This window comes from Musca autumnalis, unplaced genomic scaffold (genome assembly GCF_047663935.1).
Source record: "Musca autumnalis isolate F117 unplaced genomic scaffold, ASM4766393v1 scaffold_3, whole genome shotgun sequence".
In the NCBI taxonomy this organism is placed as follows: Eukaryota; Metazoa; Arthropoda; class Insecta; order Diptera; family Muscidae; genus Musca; species Musca autumnalis.
In genome coordinates, this window is record NW_027411866.1 from 153,744,828 (window position 1) to 153,765,451 (window position 20,624).

The 20,624-nt window shown below is 34.6% G+C and overlaps 1 protein-coding gene across 2 annotated transcripts; it reads left to right on the forward strand.

Annotated features, from left to right (window-relative positions):
• Positions 1-1,980: 1,980 nt before the first annotated feature.
• Positions 1,981-19,428, forward strand: LOC141396463 (probable cytochrome P450 313a4). Of its 2 annotated transcripts, XM_073971941.1 has the most exons (8): positions 1,981-2,215; positions 16,417-16,614; positions 17,692-17,880; positions 17,947-18,019; positions 18,077-18,209; positions 18,356-18,508; positions 18,594-19,026; positions 19,096-19,428. In XM_073971941.1, the coding sequence occupies exons 1-8, from the start codon at positions 2,047-2,049 to the stop codon at positions 19,266-19,268; spliced, it is 1,521 nt and encodes a 506-aa protein (XP_073828042.1). In that variant the 5' UTR covers positions 1,981-2,046; the 3' UTR covers positions 19,269-19,428. The 2 variants fall into 2 exon arrangements, with proteins under 2 accessions (XP_073828042.1, XP_073828043.1); XM_073971942.1 differs by lacking the exon at positions 16,417-16,614 and having other exon boundaries at positions 2,007-2,215.
• The last annotated feature ends 1,196 nt before the right edge of the window (positions 19,429-20,624 follow it).

Sequence of the window (20,624 nt, forward strand, 5' to 3'; positions counted from 1 at the left end):
CAAATCATAAGCATCAATCCTCTAGAGAATTTTCACAGCTACAACATTTTCTTTAGCTCCATTTCGATAGCACTTGCGGTTTCCGAGCAAATAAACCTAAAAATGTGAACTTTGACTTATTTAAAAATCTCTACATCGATTTTTTCTTGTTTTTGCATTTTTCTCATCTATCAACATTGCTGTTTCAGAATCCACAAAAAACATGCCAGATGTAAGCTGTTTTCACTTAAAGTTAGTTAAGGCGCACCGTGCATGACATTGTTTTATAAGGAGGCAATACAGACAGTCCTTTGCCCAATTTGAACTTCAATATGTCAAAAATAGTAAATCGTAGGAAAAAGTCATAAAGGTAAATCTTGTAGAACTTTGACCGCCATTTACTTGAAAATCCCTCCGGCGATTTTTGTTTTTTTTGTTTTTTGATTTTTCTCATCAATGAACATTGTGGTTTCAGAATCCGCAAAAACTTCCCAGGTGTAAGCACTTTTCATTTAAATTTAGTTAAGGCGCACCGTGTGCAACTTTTAAGTTCATTTTTTAAGTCGTTTCGCGTTGTAAATTGCCATACTGAGTATGGGTTATTTGCAGTAGAATTCGTAGGTAACTATTTCAATAAAAATTGAATCAATTTTATGTACTTTCAAAATTCCTTAAAGTTACACTAAACTTCCCATATATCGCACTGTGCGACAGTACAAGCTTTATCTGGGGCAAGTCCATACTTCCCGAGCAAATAGCCTGAAAAGTGCAAAAAAAACCCCTATGACACCGTGTTTAGTGGTAGGAGCGCAAGATAACTCTTGAACGGATCTGCAAACTCGTTTCAAAATTTTTGGCCTTCGTAATATTTTGTCTAAACTTAGTATAAGTCCGAAGACAAGCCATATCGGTCCACACCTTCAGGTACTTCCCTACAAAAGTTCAAAAATGTTCGGAAAAATTGTGCGCACGATAACTTTTGAAGGGAGTGACCGATTTGGTCATACTTTACACATCCTAATACATATCAGGTTTAAATATGGACTATATCTGTCCACTCATTCGGGTACCTCCCACACAAAATTTTGGATAAATTCACTATAAGAACTGCTCACGAATCACTTTGATTTCTGTTGAAGCAACTTGCATTCGCTGCCTCAATTGTGAGCCTTTTTAATAGTAAGCAAATTGACACACACCGACAGCACGTGGGACTCCAATTGAGCACTGCTGCTATAGGGTATCCAACGGATATTCCTATTTGTTACAAACGGAATGACAAATTTAATTTTAATTTAGGGCTGTTCAAATGGCGCCCTTCTGCTATTGGTGTGTGTCAATTTGCTCACTCACAATTGACAATTTTCAATACACATTTTTTTCTATGGCAAAAGACAACCCAGCATACTAAAATTACTTGAGATAATATTACAAAAAGTTTTAAACTGCATGTGTAAGGTCATGTTTATATTATAGCTGTTTGCAAGGTTAACCTTCGTTATTAGGATTTATTTGAAATATTAGCAATGGAATTGACATTTAAAACCCAGTAGGTTTGTTAAATCCGGTTATATATAAACGTACTATAATAACTAGAAAATTATCTAAACGGTATCCCATGGAAAATATTTAATATGTACGCTTATTGTGGACTTCTCCTGTAGAAGCAGAACATTTTTATAAATATTTTTTGTTTTGGTATTTTATAAAATGACACAAAATGGTATGTTGGGATACTATGGGAAATATTTGTATTTTCAAACAACCACAATCTCAAAATATGTATGTAGTTGTGTGCATAGGCATATTTTAATTCAATGGTGGGCAAATTGCGAGAGGCTCATGTATTTTTTACACTTTTGTGTATGAGGCCGAGCATTTCTGCCCAACGGTGTTTTAATTATACCACACTTATTATTGTTAATTTATTTAGCGTGACTTAGTTATTGGTTTGCATATGTAATTTTCTAGAGTACAATATTACAAATACTACAGATGTCCATTGAAGCCATCGACTATATAAACACTAAACAATCAAGCAATATCCCATATTTAAGTTTACGATTTATGAGGATGTACTTTTTATTGATTAACGCGATTAACGCGCTTATTGGTGTTATATTACTATGGCTGTACTATCGTTGGAATCATCGAAGAATAATTCAACTCGGCACACAAATTGGATCGGATAAATTGCAGATGATACTGGGATTTGGACCTTTAGTGACTCCGGCAAGTATGTATTCAATTCAGTTTTATATTATTTAATTTTTATACATACCAACTAATTTTGTTTTAAACATCAACATAAAAACAAGCAAAATTATACAAAAAATAAATGTTTATTTATTAACAAGAAAATAACACTGTGTAATTTTTTTGAGTCATGGAAAATTAACCATATTCTGACACCAAAGGCCTGAGGCCTTGATGAAAAAGGGATAATTTTGCCAGGATTTTATCTTGTAAACCGCCACATGCTAAAAAACAAGTGTATGTGCGGCTTGCTACTCTACAAAATAAATGCAAGTGTAGCTTGCCATTCTCAAAATATGTACGAGTGTGGCTAGCCACTCAAAAAATAAGTTATTTAAAAAAGGATATTTTTAGACACTTTGGTACCCAGTAAAAAAAGTTTGGAAGCTGTGCATGTGGAGTTATGATTTCACAACATCCTTCGATGCAGTCCACTCAGTGTTATGAAAAATGCAATCCGTTGGATACATTTTATAAACAGTTGCTTTAGAGATCCCTACAAAACAAAAACAGTTGGTTGATCCCTACCCGCCGCTGGCGAAGTCATAAAAGAGAGAGTGTATACATTTCTAAGAAGTTGTTATAAAATAATGAAATAAAAACTTAAGTTGCGAACATTTGTGCGGTAGTTTACGAGACGGAAATTTTTAATGGAGTGGAGTGCAGTTGGAGTCCATGTCGAAAGCTGAACTAGCGATGGGAAGGCAACATAAAAACATTTAGGATGATGAAGCAAAATCAGATGCGCTTGGATTTATTGGAGAACGGAGAAAGTAAACTCAAATGTGATTGAATTTTATTGAAATTTTTTTTAATTTGTGTTTATATAATAAAGTTCTTTGTATTAGTGTTTTACACAAATGATAAATGCATTTTATTTATTCTGCGATATTTCGCAATGGCTTTTATTTATATTGCATCTTTAGAATGACTAAAAATGCAATCCGAAGAGTGCCTTTAAATTCAATCCAAAATACTACATCAAAAGCTGTGATTTGGATGGAAAATGGAGTGCATCCTAGCTGTGTGCTGTGGAAGCAGAATGGAGTGCATCCTAGCTGCGCGCTCTCTTGTAAAATTCATAAGTGAATTCATAAGAAAAGATGTACTCCAACGGCAAATATACTGTACACTTGTACTTATTAAACTGCATCCACGGATGCAAACTTTTTGCTGGGTATGCTTTGCCAAGTAGTTTTGAACAGGGATGCCAACTATTGCGAGTTAAAAATCGCTACAGCCACAAACGCACCATAGGTCTGTAGCGATTTTTACCTTAAAACAGTTGACATTCCTGTTTAAACAGCGGTTTTTGTACGTCAAAAATCACCACAAGTAGCGGAAAAACCACCAACTTGGCACCCCTGGTTTTGAATACGCAATAACATTTTCTGTTTCATCGCACATCAAGTGTTGTTTTCAACCCTTATAATTTAACTGATTGTCTTATGTTCTCCGAGAGAGTGAGAGCAAAGATCATTTTCTAGCACTGATTTTCAAACGTTAGAAGAATATGCAAAAACACACAAAACATTGCAAGCAAATAAACAAAGCATACACAAACGAAACAACAACAAATAAATATACAATTGCTTATTTTTTGTAGTGTTGTGTGTGTGCTTCCACTTGATAAGCCAATTGGCACACTATCTACGATTGCTAGTTTTGTATACAGTGCAAAATACGATGGACACTTGTTTTACTTATTACGCACAAGCAACGGTCTTGATGCGTCGTGTTTTTTGTGGTGGTGGAAAAATACAGAGTGCAAGTAAAGTTTACTTAAGGGTTGTTTACACCATCTATCAATTGGTCTGTTCCTTTACTTTTGAAAGTGGTAAAACCGGCAAAAGTAGTATAAGTTGTAAACTGCACTCATATGAATTGTATTGTGTCTGAAGTAAAGGAACGATTTTCGAGTAAAAAGTGGTAAAAGTTGAAGATTCTTGCACGTAAAGGAACAGAGCTAATGTCGTATGAGATGCCAAATTTTCTACCTGCGAATGTTGTACACATAGTGTAACCACTATGAAAATTGTCATCTATCAAAATGATTTGGCAACTCATATGTAAATTTTTCATTTAGGGAGCGCTCTATTTGATACGGCATTCTCGTATGTAAACATAAATTTATCAGCTGTTTTCTGACATTCTCAAACAAAAAATGAAAAACAAAACCTTTTAAAAAAGAAAATGGAAAGGTATGTATATTTAAATATTCAGTAAAGTAAATAAATGGCGTTTATAATGTTATTTTCAGATCGATTGGTCGAAAGAAGCAGTCTTTGAAATGATTGTTTGGTGACAAAAACATGAATGCCTCTATAACTCCAAACCAAAATTAAAATTTGCGCAAAATTGCAACTCAACAATAAATGTAAATAATGACAAAAACAGCTGTTTTTATATTTTTAGGTTATGTCATACGAAAATAACACTTGCAGGTATGAACGCACAAATTGAAAGTTGTATGGATGACGTCAATTTTGACAAACATAGAGAATGTCGAATGGGTGAATGAAATGGCAGCTCATATGACATTGATAGATGGTGTAAACAGCCCTTTAGTAAACACATGCGTTAAAAAGCAAAAGGCCCAAACAACTTGTGCGTGCTTAATTGGCTTATGGGGGGCAAGTAACTCATTGATGATCTCTGGAGAATAATAACTGTGAACACATAAAATGAATTCAACCCCATATTCAAGGTCAAATTTCCGTTATAATTTTTTCTCGGAATTTGGTCTACAGATATCAAACCGACCAAAATTGAATCAAACAACCAATTACAAAAATGTAGGTATGTACCTTAGATCTCAATAAACAACTTTCTAGAACATACGAAACCTGTAGAAATGGTTTTCCTCTTTGTTCGGTTTCTGCTCCATCGAACTCTCTATGAACGGCTCTTAAAGGTCAAATTAGTAAAAAAGCTTTAGAAAATAATTGATTTTTTAACGATTTTTAACGACTTTCTAGAACATATGAACATTCTAGGAACGGTCTCTCTTAACAACAACACATATACATACACATATACATATACAAAGATTAAACAGGGAACAGAAACCCGTACCAACACCTAAAAACGATTGTTCACATTTTGAGGTTAGGTCACAAAATTGATTACAACACGCGGCGATGAAAACGGATGGAACTAACTAATGTACTTTTTAAATGTAGACACCGAAAATTAAAAATTAGTACAAATATGGCCCAAGTAGTTAAATGTTTATGGACATTTAATCAAAATACAAAAAGAAAATATTTTATTTGACAATATTTTGGCTAAAATTATTATGAACACTAGGTCCAATTTACACTCCTATATTTACACAGAAAATATGCTAATACCTGCAATAACAACTTCCATTTCATAAATCGTTATTAATGTTTATATTGATTATGATATCAATTTTTTTGTAAATACACTTGATTTGGTTTATTCACACAGCACTATTTTCAAGAAAGTAAATGTGTTTTTTGACGCTTGCAAAACAAGATACAGTTATAATTTCACAAAACATTATTAGTACAGTGAAATTTGTCATGTTTATGTCAAATTGACATTCATAAAACTGTTATACACAGACATCAAATTTTTGATTTTTGTCCACTGTGCAATGATGCAAAGTAGGTTGGCGTACGTGATCAAACAACGAAGATATCGTAAGTTTTATACCCTCCACCCATGGTGGAACAAATAATATATATATAATTGTTCCACAAACATCCAAAGCGGGACAGGGGAGACTTCTCTCATATCAATGAGTGCACCCCGATTCATATTAGCTCAATGATATGGGACCTACTGTTTATCGCCGAGTCCGAACGGCGTGTCTAAGACACCACTTGTAGAGAAGTTGTACAAGGCTGAAATACTCAGAAAATGTCGCCAACATTACTGAGGGGTATTTTGCCACCGTTGAAAAGTGTTTGATGTTGACTGGCCGGGGAATCGAACCCACGACCATCAGCGTGCAAGGCGGGTGTGCATACCATTGCACCACGGTGGAACAAATAAGGTAAAGTAAATACTACAATAAATACAACTCAACAACAACCACATAGAAATTTATTTTTGTTTGTAATGTTAGTGTCACCGGTATATGCCCAGCAAAAATTCGGATCCATTAGTCATTACGTAACCCATTACAAAGTAATGTAAACAAGCTTCTTTTCCCATTACAAATAATCTGAAAATTAATGGGATACTTCTTAAAAAAATTACAAGGCAAACCTACTTACTTTGCTCCTCACTAAGTAATGAGGACGGTGGCGCAGTGTGTGTGTGTGTGTCCGACTATCAATCCTAGGGTTGTGTGTTCAACGCTCACCGTCGGCACGCGAGTTTTTTTAATTAAAAAATAACAGTTCGTGGTGCACATGTACACTGCACATTTAAGTTCTTAAGCAACCCTTAATGTTCGTGTGCGTGGCATAGTATGTAGTGTCTTTGGCTAGAAATCAGAGGGTTCGTGTGTTGAACTCGCACAGGGAGCGAAATAAAATAAAGTAAAATAAAAGTAAGAAATGTGATGAAATTAAAAAAAAAATTCTACATCAACTGTTAGAATTTTTTTCAACTTACTTTTCAACTTCTAGTGGCCACAGAATAACTAGTTATTCTAGTGGTCATAAAATAACTACAAACTGAGTGCGACATGCCCTTGTAAAAATAATGGGGAAGAAAGGGGTTTGCGAGTAGTTACGGCTGCCAAAAATCCCTTACAAAACCCATGATTTTGGGAGGACTTTTTTTGCTGGGTGTAAACAAAATAAGGAAATGTCTATAAATTATTGGAATTTAAAAAAAAAGTAGTAACTTTTCACATTTGATTGAATATTTTGGAAAACATGAATGAAAATCCGTTACATTTTCAATCTGAATGTTTCCATATGCATAATTATCTTGCAGAAAGGAGAATTCTTGCAAAAATGGGGTCGCAGGAAATTCATTGAAAAAGGAGAAGCTGTTTCAATCTTTTGTTTTTGAAATCAAAGAAGCACATGTGTATTAGGACTTTATTTTTTTTTTCAAATTTAACAAAATACCACACATATTAACAAATGTTGTACCGCCTCTATAAGTTGTGGTTTACTGTGCGGCACGTCGTTCGGACTTGGAGGACTTTACATGTCATTGATATGAAGAAGTCTTTATGGGAAATAGTTTTTTTTTTCGAAATGATATTTTTTTTGCTCAAAAAATATATGTCCCTAATGCACATCGAAATAGAAATAAATATATTAAATGTCGTATGGAATTTGACACTAACGTTACATCCCAGTTCAATTAGCTGGGTATTGCTGTTACCTTATATTGTTGTACCATGCCCTCCACCATAGCATGGTGGGTATATTATGTTCGTTTTTTTTCGTTTGTAACGCACTGAAATAATTGATGAGGATAAATTTCTAAATTGATCTAGCCATGTCCGTCTGTTGTAATCACTCCAGAGTTCACAATAATTGTTGAGCTAGAACGCTATATTTTTGCCCCCGTATGTCTTTATGTCGTACACATGTCAAGTTCGAAGATGGTCTATATCGATCCACGTTTTGGTATGGCCCCAATATAATAGTACCTTCCGACTTTCGGAATTTTGAGGGTTTTAGCTGCAATTTTTAACCAAATTAGCTGTAATTTGACGCTTCATGTACTCAGTGGTCACGAAACTTCTCGTCGTCAACATAGGTTCATGTTTTGTTTGGTATAGCCCCCATATAACAGTACGTCCCGATTTTCGGTATTTTGAGGATTTTAGCTAAAATTTTTAAAAGAATTGACTGTAATTTGACGTTTGAAGTTCTTAGCGGTCAGGAAGTTCCACCACCAAAAATCGTCAACATAGGTCCATGTTTTGGTATAGCCCGCATATAATGGTAGCAACCGATTTTCGGTATTTAGGGATTTAAGCCACAATTTGTAAGCGGATTAGTTTAATTTGATACCTGAGGTTCTCTGTGGTCACGAAATTCCACCATCAAAAATCATCAACATAGGTCCATGTTTTGGTATAGCCCGCATATAATGGTACCAACCTATTTTCGGTATTTAGGGATTTTAGCTACAATTTTTAACCCAAGTGGCTGTAATTTGACGTTTGAAGTTTTCAGCGGTCACGAAAAGTCTCCACAAAAAACCGTCAACATAGGCCTACGATTTGGTATAGCCCCCATATAATAGTACCTCCCGATTTTCGGTATTTAGATGATTTTAGCTAAAATTTTTGAACGAAATAGCTGTTGTTTGACGTATGAGGTCAGCGGTCACAAACCTTTTCCACCAAACATCGTCAACATAGGTCCATGTTTAGCCCCCATACACCCGTAGTTCCCGATTTTCGGTATTTTGGAGATTTTAGCTAAAATTTTTAACCGAAAATTTTATATTTGAGGTCACAAAACATATGTAGGTCCGTGTTTTGGTCTGATGAAGAAAAAAACAAGTAAAAAAGTATCAGTTGGCCTTTGCCGACAGAGATATACCCTCAGCCTGTGTGAAGTGAAACACTTTTTTTTCCAAAAACGTATATATTTAAGGGGTTTTGAAAATTTTAAGCGTATGAACCGACAAATATCTCGTGTACTATTTTAGCTAATATTATCGAACTTTAGTGGGGGAGGTACCGGAAGGAGTGGACCTACAAGCACCACCTTCGAATTGTCGTGCTCTCCAGCCACTACATGGTGCCATAGAGGGTTTTTACATTTTTAGGGTTGTTTTCTCAAGAAGTATGTACTTGCCCCTGAAAAGACTTTTACCGTCGTAACTGAGGCAGTGAATGAAAGTTGCTACAACAAAAATCAAATTGATTCCAGAGCAGTTCTTAAAGTGAACTTATCCAAAATTTTGTGTGCGAGGTACCCGAAGGAGTGGACAAATATAGTCCATATTCGAACCTGATATATATTTGGTAGATATACTGGGATGGGTAAAGTATGGACCAAATCGGTCACTACCATCAAGAGTTATCATGCGCAGATCGGTTATTTCCTTCAAGAGTTATCGTGCGCACAAACTTTCCGAACATTTTCGAACTTTTGTGGGGGAGGTACAGGAAGGAGTGGACCGATGTAGCTCATCTTCGAACTTAAACTAAGTTTGGGCAAAATATTACGAAAGCCAAAATTTGAACCGAGTCGGTTCATCCGTTCGAGAGTTATCGTGCGCTTCAGCCAGCAGGACAGACAGACAGACGGACGGACATGGCTAGATCGACTCCAAATTGTCTGAAACACATTTCGTCCAAACATACTTGGGGTCTAAAACTATTATTTCGATGAGGCACATTTTCATCGTATCAAAGTGCATATACCCTCTTTAGCCTAAAGGCTGAGGGTATAAAAACAAAAGTACCAAAAAAGATTTGTTCTACTTCGACCAGGTTAGGAGTATTTCTTTGCATATAGTTTTTACAGAATTCGACTTTTTTAAGACTTTGTAGTGTACACGAAGTAAACTTTCGTTAGATGATTTTTTTTTCGTTTGCATCTGAACCTTTGGTATTATTAAGTCTGGAAAACCTACGTCCCTATATTCAAGCTTTACGTTTTTCCATTCAATAAGAAATCCGCGGATAAATATTCCTATACTTATTAGAAATATTGTATTGTTGTAAAATAATTCAGCTAAATCTCGGGTTTTGTTGTTTTTATATTTTAAAACAATAAGTTTTATTTAAAGTGGGATGTAGTTAAAATTGATTTAATTTCGGGAAAGGCAAAGAATACTAGTTTCGTCCAACGCCACTTGGACTCATCAGTTCTCTTAGTTCTTTGTATTGAAACAAAGAACTCTTCCCCAATTTTATGACGACCAGAGCTCAAGAATAAACGTAACCGATGAACTCGGGATGGAAGAGCAACACATCAATAGACAACTACCCTGTGGGTAATGTGATCGTTGGTCTTTTCAAGCTTTTACCAATGTGCGTGATCCTGAACAAAATATGTGTAACTTTTAGCTGCAATGCTACACTGTGCCATATCAATTAACCGCTCTGAATTGTGCTGAATTCCAGATTACACTTTTCGAATTCCTTGGTGTTCGATCAACAGTGGAGTATAATAGAATTTTTCTTACAGAAAGGTGTCGAGAATCTTGTAGGCTCAGATTCACGACTACCTGGTGGATTGTCCAGCCTTCGTTAGAAGGTCTGGAGGGTTTTGGAGATTGTTGTGAGTTATGGGAATCACTTCATAAATTGAGATTTGCGGTCAGTAACACAATGTTCTTCTGAGCCCAAAATGTATATAATTACGCCACGCACTCTCCAAGAATATGAATCTGTAATTAATTCACTGCATTTGTATATCTTCTATTTATGCATACCATAATTTCAATATTACCTTTAATATTTGTATGCAGAGCAAATTATTGAAGTTTACGGTAAGCAATAATATAATAAATCCTGGAGGGATATTGAGATTTATTTATTCCAAGGCATCAACCTTTGTACCCTGCCATCGCACTGTGGTCCCAGCCCGCGACAAAAATACCAAAATCGATGTCTACAAATTATGATTGTAACTATTCAAATCTATCGTAGACACATCCAATTTTAGTATTCCGGCTTTCTTTTTACAACTTCTAACGGTACTTGCTATAGCAGAGCCGCAGAAGTGAGCATTTCCATTTGAAGAAATTGAGACATTGAAATTTCCATTAACGCTGTCACAAGTTAAAAGTGATATCACAAAAAAGTAATGTGTAAAATTACTATAGTAAGAAATGGAAGTTAAAGTTAATGGTATTGTTATTGTTTTTAATTGATAACATCATAAAGTTGTATCTTTATTTTATTGTAAAATTGATCTCTTTTGAAATGTATTTTTGTGCGTGTTTCTTATTTAATATTGTGAAAAGAAATAGACTTTTAGTACCTTGGATCCTCGCGGATCCTCACGTTATTTTTATTTAAATGTTCGTAAAAGTGTCCAGAATTAGAAAAAAATTATCTCGTCTGCCGAAAGTTGCCGAGCGGTATTCAGTTTTCATTATACTGAGTATACTGGAAGTATTTTGAATGGGTTTCTGGGTGTTTTCAAGCAATCGGTGTTGTTGTTTGCATTTTTTTTTCGATCTTATTTTGAAAAAAATGATGTTTTTAGGATTACAGTATGAATGTGTGTTTTTAAATTTGTATGTTTTTGAAATATGGCGTTCAAAAACCTTTTCAATGCCAGCATGGGACGGACGGCATTCGAAGAAATTATAGCAAATCTTCAGGTGGATGTTGCGGGATATGATTTCATTTTATACACTGTCTCTGCAAGGAATTTCAAAAATTTGGATACACAACGAGATGACAAAAAAAATTATAAACATCATGAAATTGGCTTGCTATAAAAGACACCATTATTTTTGAAGCAAGAATTATCTGCCGTTGAAAGTAAAAACGCGGCCAGCCATAGATTTAAGCTCCACACGGAAAACTAAACAACGTAGAATGGTTATATTGACATGCAGGACCACCTGTATGGTCTTGTTTACTGTTTATATGGCCTGGTACATTTTTAGTCGATCTGGGAACTCTCCTAATCCAGAAATCCTGTAGCTAGTATTTATTTTAATAGATGCCAACCCATCCTCGCGAACTAAACGTCTCATAAAACATCTTAGTTTCCAGATATTCCCGGTTTGAGAACTATAGGACATTGTTTACATCTAATATAATCTGGTACGCCCTTGGTCCATGTGTTAAACCTCCTAGTAAGAATATTCTTTGCCTTATATTGTTGATAATTGTTACCAGTTAATCCTTGTCAAGAATAAAATTCATAAAATATCATGATTTTTACAAACGTATATGTAAAAAATTTAGACCAAATACTTAATATGCCAAATATCTGGAGTTAACATGATATAGGACTATACCCAAATGTGGACATATATTGATGAATTTTTGCAAGAATGTTTGATACAGATTATAAACTCGAAATGCCAAATTCAGTTGGAAAATATGGTCAAAATCTTGAAATTATTAAAAAACGGGAGGTACGTCTATATGGAGAATATACCAAAGCATGGACCTCTATTGACCATGGACCTATGCAAGATGTTTTATACCACCAAAGAACACAAAATGTCAAATTACAGCGAATTCACTTTGAAAATATACACATAATCTTGAAATTAATAAAAAACTGGAGGTACCGTTATGGGGGTCTACACCTAAAAGTGGACCAATCCTGACGATTTTTGGGGAAAATTATCTTCTAGTCACTACTAGTTTATGCTAAAATTTTCAGATCGATATCTTGATTATAAATATTTTTGTCGCTCTCTCCCATACAAGCTAAACCACAGTGCATCGAGGTGAATAAAAATACTCTCTGATTGTTGTTATCGATGAAGTGTGTATTTATTAATGAAAGAGTAAAGACAAAAACAAAACAAGGAATCAGAAACAACATGAAATGAAAATAATGAAATCAGCTTAAAGTGCAGAATAGGAATAAATTATTTTGGAATTGTTCCATATAAAGCTGAGTGCGAAGAGAATTAATATAATGGTTTCTCTATTTCAAGTGTTTCTTGTTTTCCTTTCAGAAACGTTTAAAAAGGTGTTCTAATGTGTGGTAGAATTCAGTCAATTGAATGTGCTGTGATGATCAACAGTGATGCCTCGGTGAACCAACCAACATCGACTGAAGTAAAAGTAAAGATATTTGGCAAGAAGTGTTGGGAATGGCGTAAATGTGTCTTCTATGAGGATTCTATGGTGGTTCCAATAAAACTGATTTCGATGGGCAATCTATAAAAAGTGGAGGCGAAATGTTTTGTTGCCTTTGTGTTAATGATTGACAATTGTTGTGCTTTACAATTATTACCATGGGTAATGTTTAGTGATTTTGTGTAGCTCTTTATATTTAGGGGAGATTTTACCCCCACACAATAAACTTGTTTTCAAATAAATAAGGTGTGTACGATAACTTTCCCAGCAATAACCCTGTGGGGACGAAAATGCCAATTGTCGCAATTTAAGTAGTCCAGAACTAGTTCTAGTCAGTACTAGTACAAATATTGGCCCCTAAGTAATGCGAAGGGAACCAATTGTCACCTTTTTATCCCCAAGTAAACGAGGAGGCGTCAGTTGCGACTTAATTAACTTAACTTAAACGACGAGTTGTATAAATAATTCACATTTACATTTTCTTCATAACTTTAATATAAATGAAGCATCCAACAACAGAAGCTAGTGTTGATGGAATGAATATCTTCGTTCATATTATTCATATTGTTCTTGTATAAAAAAGGAATACGACGGAAATATGCAAATCGCCCTCTTCTTCTCTCTACCCGCTAGCAATTCCAATTGTCGCAATTTAAATAGTCCTAAACTAGAGGTAAGTGGTACTAGTTCACAATTGACCCATAAGTAATGCGAAGGGAACCAATTAACACCTATATATCCCCAAGTAAACGACGAAGCGTCAGTTGTGTGACTATTTCCCACCACTTTTTTTTATAAATAAACTGGTATATGACTGTAAACCTGGAACTAGTACAGGTAGGTAATGCATAGAGTGTCAATTGGTTACCTCCTATGACATCCCCATGTTAAAGTTTACAGTTGATTGCACTGTGAGGGGTCAGAAGTGGAACTAGTTACTGTAACGCTGAGAATCGACGAGTTTCCGATGCCGAACTAGCCCATCGCCCAAGCGGGAATTACTCAGTCAGTTCTTTCAACCTCTCTCAGTGAATTTTACACTCTCAAGCAAGAAAAATTGCAGAAAGTTATCGAACAGCATTTTGCAAAAACTTGCAAGAAAGTCAGCTGTTTCGGAAAGTGTATGAAATTTGTTTTTGTTTCTTTTGATAGTTTAATCCAAACGGAACAAAAACATAAATTTCAAAATTGCAGTTTACTTATTTGATACTTTAATCCTATCCACAACGCTTTAAAATCTAAAAAAATGTGCAATTGTGAAATTTTCCTGGTCAAAAGTGTTAACATTTCGAGTTGTTTACATTGAACAGGTGATTAAAATCAGCTGATCAGACCTGCAAATTTTTGCGGGACAAATTTTCCCAGCAAAAATTTGCAAGTTCTCAGTCACAAAACTCTCCTAAAATCTCTCGAAACTCGCTCTCTTTTGCTGGATAATTTTCACAGCATTCAGTAAAAATTTGTACGAATTTGTACAAATTTTTGGGTTATCGTACAGACCTATATTTGTGTATTGTATTCTTGTCAAAACGTCTACCACAACTTTAAGGACCCGTTAGTCAAAAGGGAAAAAAAACAATCTAAAAATATATTGAAATGTTTTGCTGATAGCAGCATCATCACAAAAAAATAATGGAAATGCAAAACCACTTTTTGAAAAAGTGTCCGATTTCACTCAGAAATCCCTATATATTATTTGGTATCTTCTCCGTTCCTGTTTCTAAGCTCATTTTTCTTTTCTGTTAAAAATTCTTATGATTTTACCACTTTTTTCCTACAATGAAAAAAGTTGTTTACAGAAAAGAACATATTATTACAAGTCATTGGCATGAATATTCCTCCCGGTGTATTCTGAAGTCACACATTTTTATACCCTCCATACTATGATGTTTAAGTTTGTTTAAGTTTGTTTTTCTGTTTGTAACACCTCGAACTAATCATTTGCGGCCATATAAATTATGATCAGTATAAAATTCTAAGACGATCTAGCCATGTCCGTCGGTTGTAATGCACCCGAGTGTCTTTTTTCCATAGGCAGATCAAGTTCGAAGATGGGCAATATCGGACCACTTTTTGGTACAGCCCCCATATAACGGTGCCACCCGAATTTCGGTATTTTGAGAATTTTAGCTACAATTTTTGACCTAACTACCTGTAATTTGACATTTGGGATTCCTGGTGATAACAAAAGATCTCCACCAAAAACCTTTTTGACCGAACTACCTGTAATTTGACAGTTGAAGTTCCTAGTGATCATAAAGCATATCCACTAAAACTGTCAACATAGGTCCATGTTTTGGTATAGCCCCATATAGCGGTACCTCCAATTTTCGGTAGTTTGAGAATTTTAGCAACAATTTTTGACAGCTGAGGTTCTCCGCTAGAAACTGTCAACATAGGTCCATGTTTCGGTGTAGCCCCCATTAGGTACCGTTACCTTCCGATTTTCGGTATATTGAGAATTTTATCTACAATTTTCGACCGAACTACATTTAATTTGACAGTTGAGGTTCCTACTGAACACAAAACATCTCCACTAAAAAACTGTCAACATGGGTCCATGTTTTGGCATAGCCCCCATATAAGGTACCTCCCAATTTTCGGTACGTTGAGGATTTTAGCTACAATTTTTTAACCGAACTACCGCTAAAAGCTGTCAAATAGGTCCACGTTTTAAAACAGCCCCCATATAACCGTACCTCCCGATTTTCGGTATTTTAAAGTTTTTAGATACAATTTTCGACCGAACTATTTGTAAGTCGACATTTGAGGTTCCCAGTCGTCACACAACATCTCCACCAACAACTATCACTATAGGACTATGTTTTTGTATACCCCCTTATATAAATTGTCAAAATAGGTCCATGTTTTGGTATGGTCACCATTTAAAGGAGCCTCCCAATTATCGTTTTTTTTTTTTTTTTGTATTTTAGCTACAATTTTTGACCGAAATATCTGCATTTCGAAATTTGAGGTTCCAACTGGTCACAAAACTTCTCTACCATAAACGTAGGTCCACACTTCGATATAGCCCCCTATAAGTTTCCCGACCGATTGAATACACTTTTATGCTTTTTTTTACCTTATTTAGGTATCAGTGGTCACAAAATATCTCTGCCTAAAATTGTGGACAGGAAAGAAAATAATTATTCCGTTTTAGTTCCGAATATTTTATGGTGGAGGGTATAAAAAGTTCGGCCTGGCCGAACTTAACGCTTTTTTACTTGTTACAATATATTTCCACAGAGAAGAATGGAACTATTATGATTTAGAGATCAACAAACAAAAAAACTTCTTTGTGCAAATATTTGAAGACAAAGTTGGCAAAAATTTTTGACTGAAAAAAGTCAAAAACACCTTTATATTTTGATTTCTAAATTAATTTTTATCCACCGAAAGATAATGTCCACGTGGTCGGCCCGGTCCGACAATATTCTTTTCTCACTTGTTTTCCGTTTTCGAATCATATCCTAATTTCATAATATTGTTTTTTTTTATAGCCATTGTGAAAATTACCCGAAATAGCAGTCAAAGACTTGGTCCAAATTTTGTGAGGTATATTGGACCGTTTCCTCAATTCATTACCAGCGATCCCGAAATCATAAAAGATATTCTAACTTCGAAGGCAGCATTGAATAAAGGGTGGACGTATAACGGATTTCGTCATGTTGCGGGCAATGGACTTATAACAATGGATGGTAAAATGCGTTCGTTCAGTGGCTAGAAAATACAGTGGGTGGTGTCCTCCAAAATGATGTAGGCTAAAATAAAAAAGTCAAACAAATGGACACTAAAACTAATGCCAACATCATTGGAAAAGTGTACCAAGTTCGTTTAGAAGTTATAATTGTTTCTAGTTTTTTTATTTCAGATTACATCATTTTGAGTGACACCTACTGAGGTGCATGTCTTATAATGGGAACGTGAAGATATTAAATCATCTGCTACGTACGAAAAGGTCGTAAGCCCATTTTTAGAAAATTTTCAGGAGGAAGAAAAAACATTCCACCGCTTTCTGTATTAAAGATTTTAATATGGTGGTAAATGAAGTATTCTCCGTTTCAATATCTGTACTTTGTTCGATCAAATTCCGTCGCGTTTGTGATATAATTGGATGTATTTGGACGTACGACCTTTTCCTTGTACAGTTTTGTATTTTTCCTGGGACTTACGACCTTTTCCTTAAATTTACGGATTTTTTGACATAAAATATTTATACTCAATATGTGAGGTATTCGAACACATACTACATGTCAATTAGTATCAATGAAAAGGCCAGAAGTCCATCTTTCATAATCAGTTCGCTTCTAGAGGAAAATAGATTTCAAATGTAAATGTCAATTTTCGTTGCAATATAGAAATTATCAGATTTTTGTTCACAAGTTTGGTCCACTGGCTCCGCAAAATATCATCCGATTATCATCATAAGGTGTAGGCTAGTTCTTTGCATTGTACCCCAACCATGGATGACGTTAAACATTATATCTGAACTACATTAGCTGTAGTAATTTTTTTTTTTTAAATATACATTTCCCTGTGGGCTGACTACCTTTTCGTACTCAAATTTGTACGTTTTGTGGACTTACGACCTTTCCCGACAAGGGAAAACCCTATAGGAAAAAGTGTCATTCTACCATTTTCTTTGTATCATACGACGTGTTTTGACTTGTACTATCATTCTATAACAAAAACGCGATTTCCCGAAAAAGTGGACTTACGACCTTTTCGTGCGTAGCAGACGGAATACATTTGTTTTTACCTATTTCTATTCATAGTAAACGAATGGCAACCACATAGAAAACAGATGGATGTTGCATTTAAATTGCCAAAAGTTATTGAATTTATACCCATCTTTCATAAAAGATTGACTGAATTATTTGCCGAAATGGATAAATGTCATATTATGGAAAATTCGTATGATATATTATTATATTGTCGTGAATATACCTTTGGTATATCAGCAGGTAAGCTGGTTATGATATCTACAAATTACTGTAAGCATGTTCTGTAATGTGTATTCCTGCTTGTAGAGACAATGTTGGGACGAGACACCGAAAAGCACAAGCCATTTTATACGAAACTGCTTGCCAAACTAACATCAGAGTAAGAATAAAAAACGTCTACTACGCATTTGGATATTAAAATAATGTTTCTTAATAGATGCGTGGTATATATATCAGATTTATTATTTAAGTCTGCTTATCAATTAAGACCGATTGTCACATTAGCTGATAAAACAATATATAAAGAAGAGCAACAAAATATGGCTTCGTTTAGGCGGTTAATTGGCGAGGTAAGTATGGGCTGGTTCCTCGAAAACGTCCCTCATACAGAATGCATACATTCATATGTATGAATGTATGTATCGAATTATATATCAATATTTTTTGAAGATTTATTGAATCTAAAATTTGGCGATTTTTTTTTCTTTTCTTTCAGGCATACACATACTATGCATCGGGTCTTCGAAACAATCCAGAGTATTTGAATAGCCAGGATATTGCGGTTGCCAAACATGTCAATGATGTCATCAAAAATAATATACTTGATAGTGACCTTGCCATAACGAGTATGCTGCATTTATTTGGCGCGGTATGTTATTTGTAAAAAGTTATAAATATCTAATGAAAACAATTCAAATGCCACGAATTGTTTTTTTTTTTTTTTTGCAATACAGTCCTTTGAAACGAGTTCATCTACCTTATATTTTACCATGATTATGTTAGCCATGCATCCTAACTATCAAGCCATAGCGTATGCTGAAATATGTCAACTATTTCCCGACAACGATAACGGAGAGTTTAACATGTCCTATGAACACACCAAGCAACTCACTTACCTGGATATGTTTATAAAGGAGACAATGCGATTATTTCCTAGCCTTGCATTGATAGGGCGCATAGCTGATGGAGACCTAATATTGAGAAATGGCATCGTTATACCCAAAGGTGTTGAAATAGGAGTAAGTATTTATGACCTACATCGTAGTAAAGACATATGGGGCCCACAAGCTGATAAATTTAATCCTGACAACTTTCTTCCCAGTAATGTGGAAGCACGACATCCATATGCGTTTATACCCTTTTCTAAAGGCAAACGAAGTTGTATAGGTAAACATAATGACAACATTCAAAAGTCCATATTAAATTGTAAAAAATATTTTATTTTTGGTTCTGTAGGAATGCGTTATGCCGAAATATCCCTTAAAGTTGCAATGGCCAAAATAATCAAGCGTTATAAATTTTCCACCACAATCAAATTGGAAGAAATTGTAGTACACAATAAGTTGTCCCTCCAGTTGGTTAATCATCCTCCACTCACCATTGAGAGAAGAACAAACTTATCTGGCTAAATCTTACTGTTGTAACCATATAAAGTCTAAGGATATAAACCATATAAATTTTAAGGATTTTTAAATATACTTTATATTAGCAAAGTGCCCGCTACTTCGTATGCGGAAAGGGAACAAAAAACAAATAAACAATATTTGATATGAGAATGGTGAAATAGGACAATTTTGTTGTTAATTAATGTTTAATTTAAGTTCGAATTTCCAAAAAAAAAAAAAAATCCGTCGAATATCACCCCAAAATATCAAGAGCGACCAATATTCTTAAGGTATTTCAATAAAGGGACAAAAACCTTCTTGTAAAAAATTTCACATAAAGTACACAGAAAAAGATTTTAGCCATTTGATAACAAATTCAAAGATTCAATCAAAAATTTATCGATTTTCCGGCGATAAAATAATTGTTACATTGACATAATTCGATATAATTATTTGATCACAAAGTAAAAAATACAACTGATAAAATATTTCACATATTGACAAAAATATTTATCAAAATATTCCACATTGTACTAAAAATTAATTCTTGATGAAAAAATTGTATAAAAAATCGATAAATATTTTAGTCAATATGTGAAATATTTTATCAGTTGTATTTTTAAGCATTGTGGCGTTTTTTTATTGGGATAGCGTTTGCAATTTTGTTTGTTCAAAATAGTCTGGCTTAATCCCATTGTTGTTGTTTTAATATTTTAAAACAACTATTTTATTAGTGGAAAAGATTTGGCATTGAAGACACTGGCACGACGTGTGTTGTTTTTGCTGTAAAGCAGACCAACCAAATTTTGGTGTGTGCATTCGTCAAAATTCGACGACACATACAAGTGGAAGAGGTTTGAATTGTTTTCGCAGACACTTTCGTCGGAGTTGTATGAGGTTGCCAAGGAAAAACTTCTCATTGAACTTTTTTCTTTGCTTACCTTTATACTTCGAGCTGACGATTGATGTTTGGGTATAAAAAGTTTCTTGTTGAAGAAGTTATTGAAAAATAACTTCGGTGGAGAATATCCACAAACAAGAAACAAGGGAACTGATGAGATCCAGTGGCGTGGATCGAAACTATAGTATTCCCTGCCTTACCCCTTGGCGAACAATGCCAAATCTTTTCCACTAATAAAATAGTTGTTTTAAAATATTAAAACAACAACAATGGGATTAAGCCAGACTATTTTGAACAAACAAACCACAGTTGTATTTTTATTTTGTGACCAAATAATTTTATCGAATTTCGTCAATATGCCAATTTTTTTATCGCCGGATTTTTTTCTGTGTATGTTTACGTTTCCAAAAGAACTTAATAAAGCGTTCAGAAAAGACAAGTATGAACAGCGTTAAGTTCAGCCTGGCAGAACTTTTAAT